Raw genomic sequence first — 22447 nt, forward strand, 5'->3', positions numbered from 1 at the left:
GTTGGGCATGATTAATATCTATGCTCCAACTTGAGGGGGAGTATTGGTTATAAATATTTGTTATTTTTTATAGACTTTTCCTAGAATAGGCCATAAACTCTTAACTATAAATAGGGCCTTATATCTTGTAATTGGAAGAGAATTTATTCGTTATTTTACATAACACAGGTTGAAAGCACCAGATCAAACGACAATCTCAGAACTTAATGAAAATGAATAAATTCACACCTAAAAAAAAATCAAGCACGAAAATTTAATCCAGTTTGGTTGGGTCAAGGACTTGTCTGGTCTATACTACATTCTTTTGGTGTTTGGTGGATTGTCAGTATCAGCATTGTTAGTTTTATATCCTAAGCCCGGATGTCAAACGGTAAGGGTTGTGTTGGGTCACCAGTCAACATCAAATTCAGGTAAACGTTCAACGAACGGATCCATCAAGCTATTGTGTCAATGCTAGGTTGTTTTGTTCCCCGAAAGGAACGCGTTGCAAGATCCAACTGTAATTGTTATGGGTTGATATACCTTGGTCAAGACAGTCAATATGTGGTTCAATTGGCGGCGACACGTCGGGTGCAATGCCTGACCTCACAGCTAGCTCAGCTAAGCATCTAGCCCGATTCCATGCCCGAGCTACAAGCTCGAGCTCCATGCTCGGGCTCCCCCTCCAGCCTAGTGGCCCAGTGGCCAAGCTTCAGCTCGGCTCCCTGATCATCTGACTCCGCGACCCACTTGGCGCCCCACTCGGTGCTCAACTCCCTCTGCCCCCGAATGAATCCATGATCTCCCAGATACAAGTCTATTCCTCAGTCAACTCAGTCTCGCCAAGTCTGCGCTCTCGCCCAAGTAGCTTCGCTCCGTCATCACTACCTCCCTCACTCAGCTTGCTGAACCGCCACCAGATTGACACGTGGGGTAGTAAAGTATTCAACGGTAAGTCACATACTCCATTAATACAACATAGTGTACCATGGCAAGCATAGGTGACGAGACCCTCAACTACTGCTATGGGATATTTCCTTTACCATTGATGTGACATCTCCTCTCGCTGCATATATAATGACCCCGCTTATAGGGGGAGCAAGTACGCGAATACATACCATCTTCTTCATCTCCTACATTTCTTCCTCTCTATTCTTCGTCGGAGAGCTGACTTAAGCGTTGGAGCGGCTGAGCCAGGGCACCCACCTGACCTCTATTCTCACCCTCCTCTTTACAGCCTGACAGGCGCATCACCGTCTCTCTTCAGTTTGGGGATCCTGCATGACTCCATCATCATCAGAGCCAGGAATACCAATGACTCATCTGTAAGCGATCTCAAGCAAGAGCATAAGTGGCGCCGTCTATGGGAAAGATTGAGTTAAGAACTTGAATTGAGACGTTTCGATAGATAACCCCGGTAGATCAGCCATCATCACCATAACCCACGACGAGTTCAATCGGATTGTGGCTACTGCTGTCTAAGAGGCCTCACATAATCAGCCTGGAGCCCCAATGCCGCCATCAAGGATACCAACCCTGTCTGCCGAAGTACCTCAGATCCCCACTCGAAGGCAGCAACCATCAATGGAGGTACCGCGAGCTCACACAGCTACGCCAATTTGGAGAACAGAGGGATATGATGCATCCATGGAGTCTGTGGTAGGCAAAACGCCCCCTAGAGATACGGCCAGAGGTAAAGGACCCTGGTTAGGAGAGACGAGTGAACTAGATAACACGCCTTTCGCTCGGCATGTCCTAAAAGAGAAACTACCTTGCCATTTCCGAACTCTTCAACTTGCCGACTACACAGGGGCTACGGATCCGAAAGACCACATCGGATGATTCGAGAACGCGGCCCTGCTACACCAATACACTGACGACATCAAATGTTGTGTTTTCCTGACCACGTTGGCCAACTCTGCCCAGCGATGGTTCAGTTGACTCCTGTTGCTTCCATTCGGACCTTTGCGAACTTCAAGGCCTCTTTTTTGTGGTATTTTGCCACCAACAAAACATACCTCAAGACGCCCATGGATCTCTTCGCCATCAGGCAAAAGCCTCGAGAAACCCTAAAGGAATACGTGTATTGCTTCAATCAGGTGGCTTAGGACATGCCTTGAGTCACGTCCAAAGTACTCGTAAGTGCCTTTTCAATTTTCATAGGGGTTGCTGGAAGGAGACTTCTTTAGATTGCTCATAAAGAAGCCACCAGAAAACTTTGATGTGTTGCAAAGCCAAGCCGTCAAGTATGTTCACGTGGAAGAAGCTCAATCAGTCCGTTGGAAAGACACGGGTGAGAGTCACCACTCCGTGTCCAACCGCAATGCCCCTATCGTCATCTGACCTGAGCGAAGGCCACTGCCTTAGCCTTTGCGAGGAGTTGGAGTAGGAAGCCATCAAACACCCCCGAAGACAGGCAATAGAGCTATCCAAGTAGTCGGTGTCCAACCGCAATGCCCCTATCGTCATCTGACCTGAGCGAAGGCCACTGCCTTAGCCTTTGCGAGGAGTTGAAGTAGGGCGCCATCAAATGCCTTCGAAGACAGGCAATAGAGTTATCCAAGCAGTCGACACTGTCCCTACCCGGCCCTCGGGACCCAACCGATGGCTCCCTCGTTTTTGTGCCTACCATCAGTCAAGGGGTCATACTACTCATGAGTGCTATTAGTATGCTCGTGAACTCCGCCAGACTGCCGATCAACGCTCCAGGAGTCGACCCTCTCCCTCTTACTCCCGAAGACCACTAGCTGGCCGAACCTCTCGAGACCTGAGGCAACACTCGCCATGTCATGTTCACAGAAGAGATCGCTCTTTGATAAGTGACTATTTGACGAGATTAATTAGGATTATATTGGATTGTTTTGATCATATTTTATGTCATAAATTGGGTTTTGAGCTTATTTCTTTATCTTGGATGAATTTTAGGTCTTCATTCTATTTTTCATTAATTTGATGTAATTTATGGGTATTAATTTGTTGTATTTGATTTTTGCAAGCAATTAGGATAAAATCCAATTACAAAGAATGGAAATCAAGCCAAGGAAATCAACTAAGAAAGCCCACAAACAGGCCTAATTTGGAGAAAAATCAACCTTGAGTCTGGTTCAAATCGGATTCAGATCTGGCTCAACCCGGTTCAAAATGGGTCCAAATCAAGCTGGTTTGGTTCATTGGGTTCAGCCGGATCAAATCAACTCGGTTCATTTCTAATTAAGCTGCCCGTTCAATCACGCGTTAAAAGCTCAAGCCGGTTCAACACAAAGAGGGGGGCTTAGTCGCTAGGGATCACTGTAGTTTCTCATCGCGATTTCTCTGTCTTCTTCACCGAGCTCCATCACAATTATTCTCTTCCTCCTCTTCATCCCAATCAGCACACGACTACAGCCGACAATCCCGACGGTCGACGAGCGCCGATGTTCCGCAGAAACTCCTACCGTGAGCAGTTTGCTCTGGCGAGAGGCTTCTTCTCCACTGTCGATCGTGCTTCGCACGCTGTGAGCGGTTTGTTCCAGCAAGAGGTGGCCGGCAATAGCCCTAGCCTCCGCATCCACAGAAGCGTCGAGTGGTAGTCGGCCCCTGTCTGCGGTTTGCAGCATGGAATCAGCCGGTCTCTGTCTGCGGTTTGCAACAGGGAACATCCGTTTAGCTTCGATTCTCTGCCAGTCACCGGAAAAGGCAAGGTAAGGGGTTTAATTCTTTTGTTTTTTGATGTTTTTGTCTGTGGTTTGCAGTAGAAAATCAAGGCAGAGGATGAATTCCGAGCGTGTCTTCTCCGATCGCGTCTTACCGTGAGCGGTTTGCTCTGGCGAGACCCACCTCCCTGTTGGAGTGATTCAACCGAAGTGTTAATGTCTTCATTCTGTGATGAATCGGGAAACCACAAACCCTAACCCTAGCTGAAATTCATTTGTTCTTTCTTTCTGTTTATTAGCTGATTGAATCATCAAAATCCCTCAATTTTATTGATTTGTTCTGTTCTGATTGGGTACTTCAATTGGATGTTGAATGATTTTGGAATTGGAAATGATAATCCCTTAGTTTCATTTTGTAGCCAATTGTGGTGATTTCTATGTATGATATTTGTGTTTGATAAATGTTGATAAAATAAAGTATTTTTGTATTGTATGTTGTATGTTATAGTTGTTGTATCTTGCATGATGTGAAATCCATGTTGTATGTTAAAATTGTGATAATGAATGAATTATGGAATAGGTTGTTGTTGTTGTAGATTGATTTGTTATAATTATTTGATTATGTTCTTGTCTAGAAATCTTTCTAAACCATGAACTAGTGATGTTATTGTTGATGTATATTGTTGTATGAATGATTTGTGATTATGATATATGAGGGATCCCAAATTGTAATTATGTAACTTAGGATTCTTTTGGTAATTGCAAGATTTAATTGTGAATAAATGAAGCTTCTAGATAGTTAGAAATGAATAAAGTCAACAAAATAAAATCTCGATCCATGTGTCTAGGATAAACTTTCATCATTGATTCCAGGAGAGACGACCCAGACCTTTGCTATATTACCTGAGCGATAATTAGGGGTTTGGTTAATTATAAATTTTAATTTTTAAGGGTGAGAGAGACAAAATAAATAGATAAAATAAATTAATTTAATAACATAAAAATACGACTCATCACTCTCTAGGCATTCAACCACATCGGCGCAGCTAGGTGGATCCTGAGGTCCAGTCAGATCTGACCGTGACACTCGGCGAGATGATAACAAGGACAATGCTCCCCGGAGCGACATCCACATGATTACAGGGGATCAACTAGGGGAGATTCTAATCGAGCCAGGAAGGCTCACGGCCAACGTCTCGAGGCTTATGGTGCCATCCCAACCAAAGGGAAGAGGAAGGTCCTCAAATAGGCTTTGGGCCTCAAGACTTGAGAGGGGTAGAGACCCGTCTTGATGATGCCCTCATCATTCACGCCACTATTACAAACTATAATGTGACTCGCATCTTCATGAATATAGGAAGTTCTGTCAATATCATTTTCAAGAAGGTCTTCAATCAAATGTAAATAGATGAGGCCGAGCTGCAGTCTATGGCTACCTCACTGTTCAGGTTTATAGGACATGAAGTGCAACCTCTTGGTCAGATCAGCTTGGACATATCCTTCGGAGAGGAGCCCTTACGAAGAATTCGGCGCACTCCCTTCACCGTAATAGACGCTCCTACCTACAATGTGATATTGGGAAGACCTACCGTGAGCTCTTTCCAAGATGTGATGTCGACTTTCCACTAGAAGATGAAGTTCCCAGTCGGAGACCAGGTGGGCGAAACCCAAGGGGACCAATTGACCTCTCGAAAATATTACGTAGATATGGTTCGAATTGACATGATGAAGCATCAAAAAATTTAGGGGGGTGAAATACATGCCATGCAAGAGGTGTCCGCTTCCCGATTCCTCGTAGACAGAGAACCAATGCAAATTCATCCTGACCGAGCCGAGGCAACAATCCAATTAGTTGCTGACTTACCTCCAGAGATAAACAAGAGTTGGGTGCTTGTCTCTCCCGCAACCAAGACGTCTTCGTCTGGTCAGCAAAGGACCTTGCCAGTGTCTCTCCAACTATCGTGCTGCACCGCCGTAACACACTCTTAGAGGTCCGACCTGTCAAGTAGAAAAGAAGGCACTTTGGACCCAAGCAAAATCAATCTGAACGAAAGTCCGCAAGCTATTGGAAGTCGGACACATTAGAGAAGTGCATTTCCCAACCTGACTGTCCAATGTGATGCTCGTCCTCAAGCCCGACAATAAATCGAGAGTTTGCGGGGATTTCAGAGATCTCAGCAAAGCTTGTCCGAAGGATTGTTACCCCTTACCTCACATCGACCAGCTGATAGACTCGACAGCGGACTGCGACTATATCTGTATACTGGATGTTTATCAAGGCTACCACCAGATTCCTCTAACCGTAGAGGATCAAGAAAAGGTTAGCTTTGTGACGGCCGATGGCACTTTTTGTTATAATGTTATGTCATTCGAACTAAAAAATGCAGGAGCCACCTAACAACGCCTAATGGATCGAGTCTTCTAACACAAAATCGGGCGAAATATTAAGGTATATATGAATGACATCCTCATCAAGACGGCATGGGCAGAGAACTTGATCCCTGATATAGGAGAGACTTGCAATACTATGAGACAATACTATGAGACAGTACGGGCTTAAGCTGAATCCTGGCAAGTGCGTCTTCGACATTAAAGTTGGCCGATTCCTTGGGTATGTGGTGATCGAGCAAGGAATAGAAGTCAATCCAGAAAAGGTTCAAGCACTCAGAAGCATGACTCCCCTTGCAACCTCCAAGAAGCTCAACGACTAGTAGGGCACATTACTGTTTTCTCTCGGTTCGTCTCCCGATCGGCTGATCGAAGCTTGCTTTTTTCAAAGTGCTGCGAAAGGCCCACCGATTTGAGTGGAACGAAGATTGCAACAAAGCCCTCGAAAACCTCAAGGAATACCTATTACTTGCCTCGACTAGCCAAACCACTAACAAGTGAGCCATTGTGGGTGTACCTGTTGGCTACCGAGTGGGTGGTTGGATTGGTTGTAGTCAAGCAAGAAGGTCAAGTTCAACATTCGATATATTTCTCAAGCCATTTGTTTAAGGATGCTAAGACCAGATACACTGGCCTGGAGCTTAGTCCTGATGACTCGCTGACTTCGACCTTACTTCCTCTCCCACTCGATCACCGTGTTGACCCACAACAACTTGGGGCGTGTGCTGACTAACCCCGAGGCTTCAGGGAGACTTATCAAATGGACCGTTGAGTTGGGACAGTATGACATTCAGTATCATCCTCGCACAATTATCAAAACTCAAGCCTTAACTGACTTCTTAACAGAAATCCCCGAGCCCAACCCAGAAGGCACTTGGAAAATCTTTGTGGATGGGTCAGCATTCAAACAAGGAATCGGAGTAGGGGTCTTGTTGATCTCGCCCCGAGAGGAAGTAGTACAACTATCCATTCGGCTCAGTTTCAGAGCGTCAAACAATGAAGCCGAGTATGAAGTCTTACTTACCAGCTTGCAAGTTGCTAAGCAGCTCGGCACGTCCCGAGTCCTGATTCCTTCTGATTCTCAATTGATAGCTCAACAAATCGAGGAAAACTTTGAAGTCAGAAATGATCAATTAAGGAAGTATGCTAAAGCTTTTAATAAACTGAAAATCGAGTTTCAAGAGGTCTGCCTACAAAAGATCCTCTGCGCCGAGAATTACAAGGCCGACGAGTTAGCCAAAATGGCTAATTCTTTAATTGATTGGGCAACGGAGGAGCATATCATGCAAGTCTCCTTAATAGCTCAGATCGATTGGCCAGTGAGTCAGCAAGAACCAGAAGATTGAAGGACTCCTTTTATTGCCTTCTTGCAAAAAGAGGAGATACCTTCCGACTCCGGGCATGCCCGCCTCCTCAGAAGAAAGGTTGCTCGTTTTACCATGGTCGGAGATAATTTGTACCGACGCGTCTTCTCACACCCCCTACTCAAATGTCTGGGCCCTGAGGACGCCTAGTATGTGATGCAAGAAATTCACCAAAGTTGTTGCAGAAACCATATCGAAGGTCAAACCCTAAATCGGAAAGTTCTCCTAACCGGGTACTTTTAGCCCACCTTACAAGCCGACATGGCTTGGCTGGTGGCCACTTGTATTCACTGTCAAAAGCACCAAGCCATCACTAAGCACCCGACCGAGCTCTTGAAGACCGCTACCACTTCCTGCCCTTTCGATCAGTGGCGTATAGACATAGTCGAGTCTTTCCCAACTGGACTCCAGTAGAAGAAATTCCTCTTGGTTGTCGTGGACTACTTCAAATGGGTCGAGGCTGAGGCCTTGGCTCAGATCATAGAAAATGTTGTCCTCAAGTTCCTTTGGAAGAATATTATATGCCGATACGGTATACCTCACCAACTAGTCTCGGATAATGGTAAGCAATTTCAAGAGGAAAAGCTCAACGAATGGTGTAAAGGCTTCGACATTAAGCAAGCCTTCACTTCGGTGGCCTACCCTCAGAGTAATTGGCAGACTGAGGTGATCAACCAGGAGATAGTTCGAGGGCTCAAGATCAAGCTCGACCACGAAGAAGGCAGTTGGGTCGAAGAGCTGTCATGCATTCTTTGGTCCTACCGCACCACTCTCCGGGAAAGCACGGGCATGACTCTATTCCACTTAGTCTACGGGAGAGAAGCTGTGATCCCTGTTGAAATAGAAGTGAAGTCCAACCATTGAAGCCTCTACGATCAAGATAATGATGATAGAAGACTGATGGAGCTCGACCTTATTAGCGAGACCCGAGATAAAGTGGTTGCTCGCTTGGACGGCGTACTAACAGAGGATATGTCATACTTACAACATGAGAGTCATCCCCCAAACCTTTCAAGTCGGCGACCTCATCTGGAAGAAAGTGAAGTCAGTCGGGAACGTGGGTAAGCTGGAACCACACTGGGGAGGCCCTTACCAAATCATCGGAAAGACAAGCTCGGGAGCTTACTACTTAGCAGATCCCGAAGGCAAAAATTTGACTCGGCCTTGGAACGTCACTCACCTGAGGCCATACCAAGTTTAATATGTCATCGGCCGGCAAACAGACCTCCGAGTGTGCTAGATCGGCCCCCTTTATGTACACCCTCTTGTACTCCATTGCTTACTTTAATAAACATGTTCTCGTCACAAACCCCTATCTTCCCGAGCTTATATTCCCCTAGTCTCGAACCAGTGGTGTCAGCAACTACCCTTTTCAAGGTCCAACCTCTCCCGACTCGGAGATAGTCGAGGATCGAGCTCTTTATTCCCCGTCTCAGACCAACAGCATCCATCAGCAATTGCTCTTTTCAGGGTCCAACCTCTTTCGACTCGGATATAGTCGAGGATCGAGCTCTTTATTCCCCTAGTTTTGGACCAGCAGTGTCCATCAGCAATTGCCCTTTTTATGGTCCAACCTCTCCCGATTCGGACATAGTCGAGGATCGAACTCTTTATTCCCTTGATCTCGGACCAGTGGCGTCTATCAGCAATTGTCATTTTCAAAGTCCAACTTCTCCCGACTTGAACATAATCAAGGATTGAGCTCTTTATTCCCTTGATCTCAGACCGACAACGTCCATCAACAATTGCCCTTCTCGGGGCTTGAGTAATCCCTCGACAATCGCCCCATTTGACTATCGCCCCACTTGAGGTTCCTTCTTTCTCGACTTGAACCTAATTAGGGATTGAGTGTATTCGTTTTTGCTAAGTTTGGGTGTATCCATTTTTGCTAAGTTTGGAAACAATTATGGTTAACAAAAAGACAAGATATTTCATTAATGGGAGAGACCTCGGAGGAGCATTACAAAATTACTTGTAAAAGGAAATACAGTATTACTTGCAAAAGGAAATACAATATGATCACTCTCCTCTCCTCTCCAACTCGGACAATCCGAACCACACCTAGCCTATATCTAAGAAATCCAAGGAGGTACCAGGAGGGAGCAGCCTAGTCTTGTGCACCTGCCTTAGGGCACCCTTAAAATCGTGTTGCAACATCCTCGCCGTCTTGGCTCCCACTATGTCCTTGAAGTCCTCGAACTACAGCCACTGCGCCTTCTGAGCCGCCCAACGCTCCTCTTCACCGTTCTTGTAAGCCTCCTCAACTCGGGTGATCTCCAGTTCGGCCTGCAGCTTATCCTGGCCTTCAATAGCCTCCATTGCTTGCTCCTTTAGAGTGGTAGCTTGATGGAGATGGGTGAGGCCCTCGGCAACCTTCCTCCGGAAGCCAGTCAGCTCGACCTCTTGCAAGGTGACTCGGGATACAAGCCTCGCCCTTTCCTATTCCAAAGAGGCCTGACCCCAAAGGATCTCTTGCTCCTTGGCTTTAACCTCCTCCAGCGCCTGTTCCAAAGCTCTTGCCCTCCCCCTAGCCTCTTCTAGCTCTCCTTAAAGGCGCTTGGAGGCCTGCTTTTGTAGTTCTGCTTCCTGGTGGCATCGACTCAGCTCAGCCTTGGTGGTCTCCAATTCGTGGCTGGGTAGGGCGGCACTAGCCTCTAACTCTGCAAGTCACCCTTGCATTGTTTGGAATTGCTGGAGTAGGTGGGGCAACTGGTTATGAATCTCGAAGTACTCGGCCCACAATTGCAAAATCAGAGACTATTAGCTTGGCATTCTACGTAACCAATATAAATCAACTATCGGCGTACCTTTAACATTGAGTCATTGGCTCGCTGACTCAACTCCAGCAGATCAATGTTCCTGAAGATATCTGGGCCTACCATGGCCCTAACTCTTGCCAACAGGTTCACCTTCTCTAATTGGCCCATTCCTGTTCTGGTACTCAACTCTAAATTAGTGGAGAGATGACGGGTCCTGAGAGGGAAGGGTCGACCCCGGTGGGCGCCAAGGGCTCTGAGCGTTCCGACTCAAGGTTGCTCGACACCTCAAGATTAGCGGAATGCCCCGAGTCGGGGATACTGGGATGGGCTTCAGTAGGGGCGAGAGGCTCAACCTGTTCCTCCAGCTCGGCCGACTTACCTTGGACTGCTCGCCCGACTTGCTCTGTCTGTTCAGCCGGCTCGGGTGAAGACGGTGATCCCCTCGAGACGAAGATATTGGAGATCCTGGTCTTCTTTTGAGCCTTCTCATCACTGGCAGTGGAAGGAGGACAAGGGCCTTTCTTCTTTGACTTAGTGGCTGGGGGTACAACCTTGAGCGGTTCTGCCGGAGTGTTTGACTCCTCCATTGGGGCCGGGGCAGTGGTGGTTCGGTGCTCTTCATTGTGGTTCCTGACCTCTTCAAGGGCCTCCTCCAAGGCCACCAGTGTCACCAAGACCTCAAAGGTCACTCGGTCCCACTTCAAATACTTGTTAACCGAGGCATCCATGAGCACGTCCGCCGCATCAGTAAATCGAGATTTAGTTAGTCATCACAAACATAAGTAAAAACATATGACTTACTGAGTGGCTGGGATAAGTCGGCCTCGATTGGATTCAGAAGCCCCTCCTCGCCTATTAGCTTGTTGACATCGAAGCGGAGTTCCTTCAGCAACTCGACCACTTCTATGTATGACTATTCTTTCCTATAGGACTCTAAGGGAGGAGGATTCGATAGATCCAGTCAGATCCGACTGCCACTCGGTCGGGAAATTCAGAGGAGTTGGGGGCCTAATAAAGAAAAATCGGGACTTCTTGCCTTTGTGTGACGTCGGGTACTTGTCCAAGAAGTTACAGTCCAGCTTCGCATTGAAGTAAAACACTCCCTGTTCCATCCTCTCCGGATAGAAGAGGAAGTGGAAGAAAACAAGGCTAAGAGGAATGGTGTAGGCTTGGAAGACAAGGTCACTCCACAAAGGAGTCAGAAGGAGTTGAGGGCGAGTTGCTGGAAGGGGATGTGAAAGTAGGTCGAGATGTCTTGGAAGAAGTTGGGAATGGGAAAGCGAAGGTCGCCGGTTAGTTGGCTATAGAAAAAGTAATAAAGTCGGGGGGTGGGGTGTGCAACTGTTGATTGGGCTTCGGTATCCTAATCTTATGACTCCCCAGTACACCGAATAAAACCCTAACTTCTTCTCTATCCTCGCGAGTAGTTGTGGACTGTATAGCGGCGTACCACGAGGTCAGGGATCCTACTGGGTCCTTTTCTAAGGTTGTCAAGTCTAAGGAGAGGAGCGGAGACTTACAGGCCGACGACGACAGCGAAGTCATAGGTGCAAGTCCCCGGGGAAAGGAGGAGCAGAGGGGAAGGTAGGCGGAAGTGAGGAAGGAGAGTAATGGGCGAGCCGCGAGTCCATCTCCCATCTTGTTATACCCCCCCCCCCCCCCTGCCCGCCTTCATTCGAGTCGTCTGATCAGCCAGACGAAAAGGTGGATGCGTTGGGCCGCCGTCAGATCTGGCTTGTCGTTCCACCAAATCTTAATCATGATGGTGATTCAATTGTTGCCTCGGACACTACACCTCCATTAATGCTCCTCAAAAATGGTAAAGAGCAGTTAAGGCAGGCGTGGGGAAGGCACCTGTCATATCGTTCGAGGCCGCACGCCATTGAACACAACTTTTCGTGTAGATCGGATTCACCGACTCACTTATGCCTTTCTTGATTTATGTCTGACTCAAGCTCGTATTGAAAATTGGTCTAGTCAGTCTGGCTCACGCCTCCTTCGACTAGACTTGGAAGGAGACTCATATTATGGATTGGTATACCTTGGTCAAAAAAGTCAAGATCTAATTCAATTGGTGGCGACACGGATACAATGCCCGACCCCGCAACTAGCTCGGCTCAGCATCTAGCCCGGTTCCACGCCTGAGCTCCAAGTTCGAGCTCCACTCCCGGGCTCCCCCTCCAACATAGTGGCCCAATGGTCGAGCTTCGACTCAGCTCCATGACCATCCGACTTCGCGACCCACTTGACGCCCCACTCGATGCTCAACTGCTTTTGCCCCCGAATGAATCCATGATCTCTCAAATAGAGGTCTATTCCTAAGTCAGCTCAATCTCGCCGAGTCTGCGCTCTCGCCCAAGTACCCCCGCTCCGTCATCACTACCTCCCTCACTCAGCTTGCCAAACCACCACCAGATTGACATATGGGATGGTAAAATATTCAACGGTAGGTCACCTACTCCATTAATATAGCATGGTGTACTGTGCCAAACATGGGTGATGGAACCCTCAACTACCGCGATAGGATGTTCCCCTTACCGTTGATGTGATGTCTCCTCTCACTGCATATATAATGACCCCGCTTACAGCAGGCATAGATACGCGAATATATATGATCTTCTTCATCTCTTGCATTTCTTCGTCTCCATCCTTCGTCGGAGAGCTGACTTTAGTGTCGAAGCGGCTGAGCCAGGGCACCCCCGACCTCCGTTCTCACCCTCCTCTTTGTAGCCTGACAGGAGTGTCATCATCTCTCCTCAATTTGTGGGTCCTGCGTGACTCCATCATTATCAGAGCCAGGAATACCGGTGACTCATCTGTAGGCGATCTCAAGCAAGAATAGCAACATTTCGACAAGGATCACTACATCTTCATGAAAACTTAGATATAGTGTTAAATATGTAAAGTTCTCACACTATACGTTCGATAAGAATAAATATTATCGGAAAATTGATTGTCTAAGATTTGAAAGATAAAATATAAGAACGCTCACTAATAAAACAATGGATGTAGTAAATAAGATGATTAGGAAAAGAATTAATATTTTATGTTTACAAGAGACAAAATGATTAGTGAACTCGAGTTTTAAATTATGTTACACAAAAAGAAGTAAAATAATAAATGAAGAAGGTATTGTTGTAGATAATTCGCTATAAAATATAGTAGTAGTAGTTAGAAAGAAGATAAGATTATAACTCTCAAGATAATAGTGGCGAAAGAAATTATTAATATAATTAGCATATATATACTTCAAGTCGGATTAGATGAAGCCACAGAATCTAGATTTTAGGAAGATCTAGATGAGCTATTATAGAAAATGTTATCAAATAAAATAATTTTAATAGGAGGAGATGTAAATGAGCATGTATGAATGAAAAATGAAGAATATGATAGGGTGCATGTGGTAATAGGTATGAAAGAAAGAAAATTTATTTTTTATTTTGCGATAGCAGATAAACTTATATTAGCTAATATGTTTTTCAAGGAAAGAAACGAACACTTAGTCATGTTCAAAAATTGAAATAATAAGTCACAAATTAACTTTCTTATGGTTAAAAAAAATAGAAAAATTTGTAAAGATCGTAAGGTCATCATTGAAAAAAATTTAACTATCCAACATAGGTTAATAGTGTTGAATATTCAACATAAGCATAATATCAACAGAAGGAAAACATGCACAACTCTTAAAATTAAATGGTGGAAGTTAAAGGATGAGAAGCAGACATATTTAAAGAGAGAGTAAGAATACAAGTATTAAGAAAAATACACGGCGACTCAAATACGACATAGAATAAGATGACATTAAAATTAAAAATGATAACAAAAAATGTACTCAATAAGTCAAAGGGATGTGCACCACCAAGGCATAGTGCAAATGGTGGGTGCACGACATTTTTGATGTCACAGCCAGAAGTCGAATCTCGCAGGATCTCACAATCTGAAATTCATCCCACCATGTGCCTCTTGCCTATGTACCTAAATTTGTCTCCCTCCATACCTGTGAGGTCGACTCTAGGGGAGCCGCTAAAGTGGCAGATCCATCTTTTTTTATGGTGAAATGAAAAAGTATAAGAGAAAGTAAAGGAAGAAACAAACAACGTATAAGGTATTGTACACTTGTAAGAACGAGACACTTAAAAAAAATATATGAAAAAGGCCAAGAAAGTAGTGAGTGAAGCTAAAAATGAAACTTTTGAACGTTTATATTGACAGTTGTATACAAAAGAATGAGAAAATGACAATTATAGAATAGCTAAAGCTAGAGAGAGGAAGATAAAATCTTATTCAAATAAGATGTATTAAAGATGAATACAATAAAATACTACTGAAGAATAAGGAAATAAAAGAGGAATGTAAGTGGTATTTTCATCAACTTTTTAATGAAAGTTTAAGTGACCAACTAAACTTATAAAATTTAAGTAGGTCAGAAAAGAAATTTAAATTTTTATCACAGAACCCAAATTTTAGAAATAGAATAGGTTTTAAATGGGATGGAAAATGAAAAAAAATAATTAGATCAAATGATATTCCGATAGAGTAGTTAACGTGCCTAGGTAAGCAAAGTATTAAATGAGTTACGAAGTTATTCAACCTGATATTGAAAATAAAAAAAATATTAAATCGAAGGGTAAGTACTTTGTTCCCTTATATAACAATAAAGAAAATGTATAAAATTGTACAAATTATAGAAGTATTAAGTTAATGAATCATACTATGAAATTATGAGAAAGAGTTATAGAAAAAAGACTAAGGAAGAAGACTACGGTGATCAAAAATTGATTTAGATTCATGTTTAGAAGGTCGACAATAGAAGTTATACATCTTTTCAGTAAACTAATTGAAAAATATCAGGAACAGAAGAAAGATTTATACATGGTATTCGTCGACCTAAAAAAAGTTTATGATATCCCAAGGAAAATTATATAGAGAATTCTAAAAAAGAAAAATGTTAGCATAGTGTATATTGAAATAATTAAAAATATATATAAGAATGTAATAATAAGAGTTAAGATTCCAGACGGAACAACCGAAGCACTCCTATAAAGATAGGATTACATTAAGGATCAACTTTAAATCTCTATCTTTTTACACTAATCATGGATAAACACACTTGGCATATCCAAGATACGATACCATGGTACATGTTGTTAACAATGATATTCTTCTAGTAGATGAAACACGTGAATGAGTAAATGTTAAACTAAAATCTTAACAGGAAACGTTAGAAGTGAAAGATTTTAGACTTGTAAAATAAAGACAGAATATTTGAAAATTAAGTTTAGCAATATTAACGTAATGAGATAATTATTAAGATAGGAGGTGACGAGTTGTCTGTAACTAAAAGCTTTAAGTATTTAGGATTATTTTTACAAAAGGATAAAGGGATTGAGAGATATGTCTTAAATATAATACAAAGAGGATGGTTGAAATGAAGAAGAACGTCAGATATTCTTTATGATCGTAAAGTACTTTTAAAACTTAAAGGGAAGTTTTATAAAATGATGGTTAGATTTACTATATTATATATAATTGAATGTTGAGTTATACCTCGAATGCATAAATAGAAGATGAGAGTCATAGAGATGAAAATATTAAGGTGGATGTGTAGACATACGAGGATAGATAGGATCAGAAATAAAAATATTAGAGAGAGTCTGGATTGCACCTATTGAGGAAAAACTCTAACAGACACATTTAAGATAGTATGGACATATACTTAGATGATCAATAAATATTACAGTTAGGCGATGAAGAAGACTTGGTTAATAACAATAAAATAACATAAAATTTATTTAAATATAGATGATGATATAGTAAGGGATTAAAACCCAATAGTGTACAAGGATCCGTTGACTCCACCAAGTGGATAGAGCTTGGTTGTTGTTGTTGTATATTTAAACCATAGAAAGAGAAATGAAATGAAAAAATAAGCATACAAGATAACAAGGGAAATTTACACTATCATAACCGCTCCACGCATCATAAAAGTAACTTGGGAAAACTGTCTTGAGCACAACTAATACATCGCAAAGATATACAACAAAACTTAGGCATTAGAATGGATAAGGAATAAAATATAAAAAGGATAGGAGTTTGTAATATTTACTCTAAAAAGAGAACTGAAAAAGTTCCTTGGAACATCTGTTACCAACCAACACAGCAGATAGTTTCCCAGTAAACAATAGACCACGAACATAAAACCATAATTTTACAACTCGAACTAAGTAGGAGATATAGGAAGGCAAAATAACTAATTCTTGAAAAACAGTTTATTGCTAGCAAATTACTATATAAATTTACAGTAATTTGGAAAGATAGAGCTTGTTATTTGAAAAGATCTTTTTTAGCATAAAAACATTTCCTGCAAAGATCTTAAAGTATGGCATACCTCAAAACCAGCATCAAGCGGGAGGCGTGCAGCAGTTTCATTATTTTTCCCTTCAAAATATCGTCCAGAGCTAAAGTTCACCTGCAGATTTCCATAAAAATCATATAAATTGGAAATTCAAAATGACACATGAAAGAAGACTGGATGTTAGCAAATATTGAGAATCATACATCACTGGCATTCACGCCAGCATAAATAATTTTGACAACAGCATTCTCTGGTTTTATAGGCAACTTCAAATGTGTTTGGACAACTCTAGTAGCAGATCGAAAATTGTGATCAAGAGTATGGACAATTCTACAATCACAAAAGACAATGATTAGCCATAAACAGATGTCAAACAACAAATATAACAGAATTAAACAAAAGAACAAGGTTGTCAAGTAATAAAAATATACAACTGTGGCAGTCATAGATACAGTAGACAAATAGCTAACACCTGAACAATCAATTTGCTAAGAAGTACAATTGTACCAGTTTGCTAAGATTTATCACACAGCACAGCCTACAATTGTACCAGTTTGCTAAGATTTATCACACAGCACAGCCACTACAACAGTTAGAGCAAACATCAAAACAGGGGCACTTAATTTTGGGTGGCTCATACGTGTCAAAACTAGGAAACAGAGTGCTGGTGGCAACAACACCCACAATTGAGATGAAGTTGTTTGCCAGCCTCCTATAAGTTTTGTGCAAAAATTGTATTACAAAATAGTTGTACGTTCAAATAATAACTAGTTGCCAAGATCAAATAGCCAGCATTTTGATTGTTAATGTCTCAATCTGCAATACCTATGTTGTGTTTGCAAGGAGGGGAGGAAATATCAGAGAAAGGAAGAGAGGCAAGGAAAGAAGGGAATATGCAAATTTTTTGTCTCCTTCCTTTTCTTGTTTCTCTAAACGGAAGCGCAACACTCATCACAACAACAAGAGACATGATGAGAATTAGCAAACGAGAGTATATTACCAATAGATGAAACTTTATAAAGAAGAAGAACAGTTATAAATATCACCATTTGAGGTTTTATGTTCTCAATCTACAATGAAGAACAATGGCAATTCCCTTAGGTACTACTAGGTAGAGACAATGTGAGGATACAAATGCTGTAAGAAAAAAAGTTAATAGGAAAGGGGGTAGGAAAGATTTCTCTAATTTGGGTTTCCATGGAGGGAAGAAATTAGTAGGGAAGTCTTTACAACCATTCCCTTGGAGAGACAGTGTAAGATATGAGAAATTTTGCTAGTGGGGGAGAATGGAACTCGTTTTGCGAAGACGAAATGAACGAAACTAATTTGGGTCAAATCGAAGATTGTTTGATTAGTGAACCAAACGATTCAGTTTTGAACCAAATTGAACCAACTTGGTTTGGTTCGTGATGGAAGAGATTTTGACAAAACGGAAAAGGTGAGGAGCTTTGTCTTGTGAAGATGAATTGAAAAAACTGGTTTGGATTCAATCAGAGTTCGTTTGGTTGGTGAACCAAATGATTTTGTGTTGAACCTGATTTGCTACAGTAACCGATTCAATTGCTACAGTAAACCCTAGGTTACAAGCCGGTTCAGCCAAGCCTTAATTGCGCCGTGTGATCCGATTTGCCCAAACCCTAATCCCGATTTAAAAGTCACTGTAGCTCCTCGTTATAATGTGAATCGCGACTCGCCTGCCCGCACCATGCCTTCCCCCACGATTGCCCCTCTGCCGCGATCCTCCGTCGTCGCCTTCCTTGTCCTACCGCGATTCTCTGCCGCCTCCCGTTTTCCTCACGCGAAGCCCACAACGGAATCCTCCTCACGTAGTCGCGGCTGTCCTAGCTCCTACAACTTCTTCTCCTGAGTCGTGATTCCCTTTCCACCACGCAGGAACCCCTTCCCTCCTCGTTGTACGACACCGGGACTTCATTAACCTCGAGACGTTTCATCGCCTCTTGTTGCGCAACACCTCATCCTTCACCGTCTTCCACTCAAAGAGGCTCCGAATCATACAATACTCGATCATTGCGTTCGGCTCCAAAACCCTAGAGCCGCCGCCGATCGGACCTCTTGAGGCCGAGAAATCCGTGGTCGTTCGGGTTCCCCTCCATGTCGCGATGGATTTTGCCAGCCTTACCATTGTACTCCGTGCCACACTCAGCCCTATTTCAGAGGAGCGCAAGGCTGCCGAGCAGAGTCTTAATCAGAAAAAGGAGGTTGGTACGTTGCTAACGGCATCCAGAGGGAGCTTTTCGAACTTAGGCCGTCCCTTTGTGGTCCGTCAAAAAGGGGATTGTGCAGATCGGATCAGATCTGAGGTAAGCTTCTGAATTTGGTTAGGTTGAATTTCCTTAATCCGGTTAATTCTTGATCAGTGATAGTTAGGGTTGATGAATTGATCGGCTCTAGGGTTGAATTTTTTGTGTGTTGAATTTTGAGTTTTATGGAGATGTTGCTCGATTGGGATTAGTTTGTTGCTGGTTGAGTTGTCTCGGTTGTTAATGGATTAATCTCTGTTGGTGATCGAAATCAAGTTAGTTACTGTTGGTTTTGAATTAGTTTGAGATTAGGTTAATCTAAGGATTTTAGTTAAGTATGGATTGAGCTTAATTGGGTTTATGTGATGATTGGTGTTAACTGGACTTGGTTGGGTTAATTCGGCCAAGTTGAGTTAATTGAATCTTGGTTAGGTTAATTTGGATTCGGCTGTGGTTAATTAGAGAATGAGTTCAATTGTGTTAATTGGATAGGTTGGATTCGGTTTGGTTAAATCCAGTTGAGGCTAGATGTGGAATTGGGTAGGGGGTTTACTTTGTTGTAGAATTTAATATAATATTGTATTTAGAAGGTGTTGTTTATTTTATATTTGCAGGATCGTGATTTGTGATCCTATCATATACAGAGTTTTGTATTTGGGGGTTCTTGTTGCGACATACATCATACCAGGTGGGTACTCCTGTACTTGGTCAATACAAGTCTTATTTGTAGTGCATGACTTATTACCTATTGTTGATCATCTTGTTATTCTCCTTCATGATTTATTATCTGTTGTTAATCATCTTGTTAATCTCCTTATCACACTCATTGCTTGATACCTACTGTTGACCTTTGATATGATCTAGTTGTCATCAATACAGTTTCCTTATTTGTTGTTAATCTGTGATGACTTATTATGATTGATGTTGAGTATATCTTGGTTGATGTAGTAACCTGTTGAACTGAGCATCATAACATGTTGTTGTTATTGGCTCTCACTAAGACCATTGTTGATAGTGGTACAGTGAGAGCATTATAGCACTGCCTATGTGGGTGCGACCAGAACTAGCTAGATAGCTCTCCTGGGATACTACCCCTCCCCCTCACGTGTAGTTGGTCTGTTGTTGGACCGGGTGGTTCCTGTCGTGCGCCCCAGTTCACTGCACTGGGTGGATGTCTGGGGATGTTGGGTGCAGACAGTGACCAGGCAGCTAGACAGCTCCCCTGAGATATTTTCCTCGCTCCCCACTCAAGTGTAGTGGTCTATTGTTGGAGTGTGTGCAGTTGTCCTGTCGTGCGCCCCAGTTCACTGCACTGGGTGAGTGTCTGGGGATGGCAAGCCAATAGTGACCATGCATTTGTTGGTAGTTGTTTTCCTACATTTGTTGGCAATTTATTTTACTACATTTGTGCGTGTGTTTGTTGCATTTGTATGATGTGTGGTTGTTGCACTTGTTTGATATATGATTGTTGCATTGTGTAACATTACATGCATTGGTTGCATATGCATGATATCTATTATCTGTTATGTAATATTATTGATCTTGTTCCTTAAGTATCCTTTGGAGAGATTGTATACCCTTTGAGATCAATGTTTATATATTTATGTTGTGCACTTCTATCTAGTACCCATTGAGTATTTTATACTCACCACCCAGACCGTGGGGTTTCCTTTCTTTCTCCCCAGGTAGCAGATAAGGATATTGTCTTGAAGCTTGGAGTTCTGCTAGACTGCCCCTATCTCGCAGTAGGAGTTGTTTTCCTTCGTGTGTTTTTGGATTGTATTTGGATTTGTGTTTTGGATTCCTATTGGTATTCATGCAGACTTAGTTGTTTTTATAATTCTGCTGCGGAATTTCGATTATCGTTCCTTGTGGGTTTGTCGTTTGATTTGTTGTGAGCAATATCGATATGATTTGGGATTTTCGTTGATACGTTGTCGGTTTGTTGCTATGGTGTTACATCATTGATTTGTTGTTGCGGTTTACTATTTTCATATGTATGTGTTAGATTAGTGAGTGGTTGTGTGGGCCTTTATCATGTAGTTTAGCAGTTATGTACATATGTGGTATTGTTGAGTGGTCGTGTGGGCTTTTATGTTGAAATGTATCAGGGAAAGTTGAATTGTTATAGGGGAGATGCTGTCCGAATTTTCCGGACAGCCGTCTCTTGGGATGTGACAGACAGAGAGAGGAAAATTTAAGTTTCTAAAATTGATTTGATAAAAACATTAAAAAAATCGACAATAAATAGAAATTAAAAAAGATTGTTCTTTTGGCGGAACTACTAGCATTTGATGTGAATACTGTTTGTTTCCCACCAAATCAAGCCGAAGCAATTTTGGTGAGAATTGGAGAAACTCTTCCCAAGCCTTTTCTTCCCTCCCACCATCTCCATCAAAGGAAATGGAGCGACTAGGCGACTGGGGAATTGTTACCCTGCCAGTATTTCAGGATTCCATTCTCAAGTGATTTCATCATAGGAAACATGCCTTAGAGTAGCTCATTAGACACTAGGTTGAAATATCTTTCATAAAAATTAACAGGTCAATATATATATATTTGGCTTACATTTTCTTAAAAGTATCTGGAACAATGATGTCAGAAGTAGTTGTATATTGTGATCTTCGAGATTTGTACTGATTTAATTTGTACTTTCCTTCCACTGATTTTGAGGGCCAATACTCCATGCCTCTACGTTTTGTGATCCATAGACAAGCACCAGCTTTGCTCTCATCTTTAATAAGCTCAAGTGCCCCTAGTTAATTGGAATAGAGAAATCAAACAATTATAGAAGACATCATGAAAATCAGTGAAAGGAACAAGATACCACTATCATATCCACCAATGAATTATCCATGTATTCCCTAAACTCCATTTCTTTCTATATTCTTGAGTAAACCCTAGTTAATACATTCTGAATATAGCTAATATGTAAAGCTGTAAACAATATTCTTATAACAACAAATTCAAAATGAAAATTGATTCTTTGGCAGATTATGAAAGTGAGTAAGGCCTATATAGAAATTAAAAAGAGGGGAAAATATATAAAACCAGTGAATGATTCCTTTTCACATTAAAATTTTTAAAAGATAAAACCTTGCTAGTTTCAAACTAGAGACTATATAGAAAATACCATTAACAACTTCTTCCATTGACAAAAAGCCACCAACAGCATCAATTATTCTGGGGTTGATCATCATTGCCAGCTCACTTTGAACAAACTACACCAAATCAAACAGCAGGACAAGTAAAATATCAGTTACTTTTACTAGATAATGAATGAGAAGTTGATTTAATTCTGTTGATGACAACCTTAGATATTTACATTAATCTCACGAGGTAGGTTCTGTCAGCTTCACAAAGAAAAAATTATAGGTTGGCTGATGAATCAATTTTGACAAACTTTCATCATTATAGAATCCATATACAGTCTACATGCATGCCCATACTATCTTAGCATACTAACAGAACATCTTTTCTTCATTCCTAATAACTTCACACATTATCTCAACACCCGCACCTAGTTTCAGCTAACAAAATTTTGCATGTTGTTTCTTAGCTGCTCATTGCTCATTATCATAGTCTGACCAACTTATTACATTTTTATTTACTCAATACATGATTGATAATACAACTCTCTGTATTACTCTCAACATAAATTGCTTTATCAGTCTCTCAGTTTAGTAAGATTCAAGATAGCTAAAAACTC

The 22447-nt window shown here is 42.1% G+C and overlaps 1 protein-coding gene across 1 annotated transcript in view; it reads right to left on the bottom strand.

The window, feature by feature from the left end:
- LOC141843041 (uncharacterized) overlaps nucleotides 1-22447 on the bottom strand; it is a 60854-nt gene that overhangs the window by 14909 nt on the left and 23498 nt on the right. The window contains exons 7-10 of the mRNA XM_074731053.1: nucleotides 21872-21959; nucleotides 21307-21493; nucleotides 16681-16807; nucleotides 16511-16591 (exon numbers count right to left, since the gene is read on the bottom strand). Of these exons, the coding sequence (XP_074587154.1) occupies nucleotides 16511-16591; nucleotides 16681-16807; nucleotides 21307-21493; nucleotides 21872-21959 (483 nt within the window). The remainder of the gene's footprint in view (nucleotides 1-16510; nucleotides 16592-16680; nucleotides 16808-21306; nucleotides 21494-21871; nucleotides 21960-22447) is intronic.

The sequence above is a fragment of the Curcuma longa genome, chromosome 12, assembly GCF_044706935.1.
Source record: "Curcuma longa cultivar G26 ecotype Majalengka, Jawa Barat chromosome 12, ITB_CL_G26_1.1, whole genome shotgun sequence".
Lineage (NCBI taxonomy): Eukaryota > Viridiplantae > Streptophyta > Magnoliopsida > Zingiberales > Zingiberaceae > Curcuma > Curcuma longa.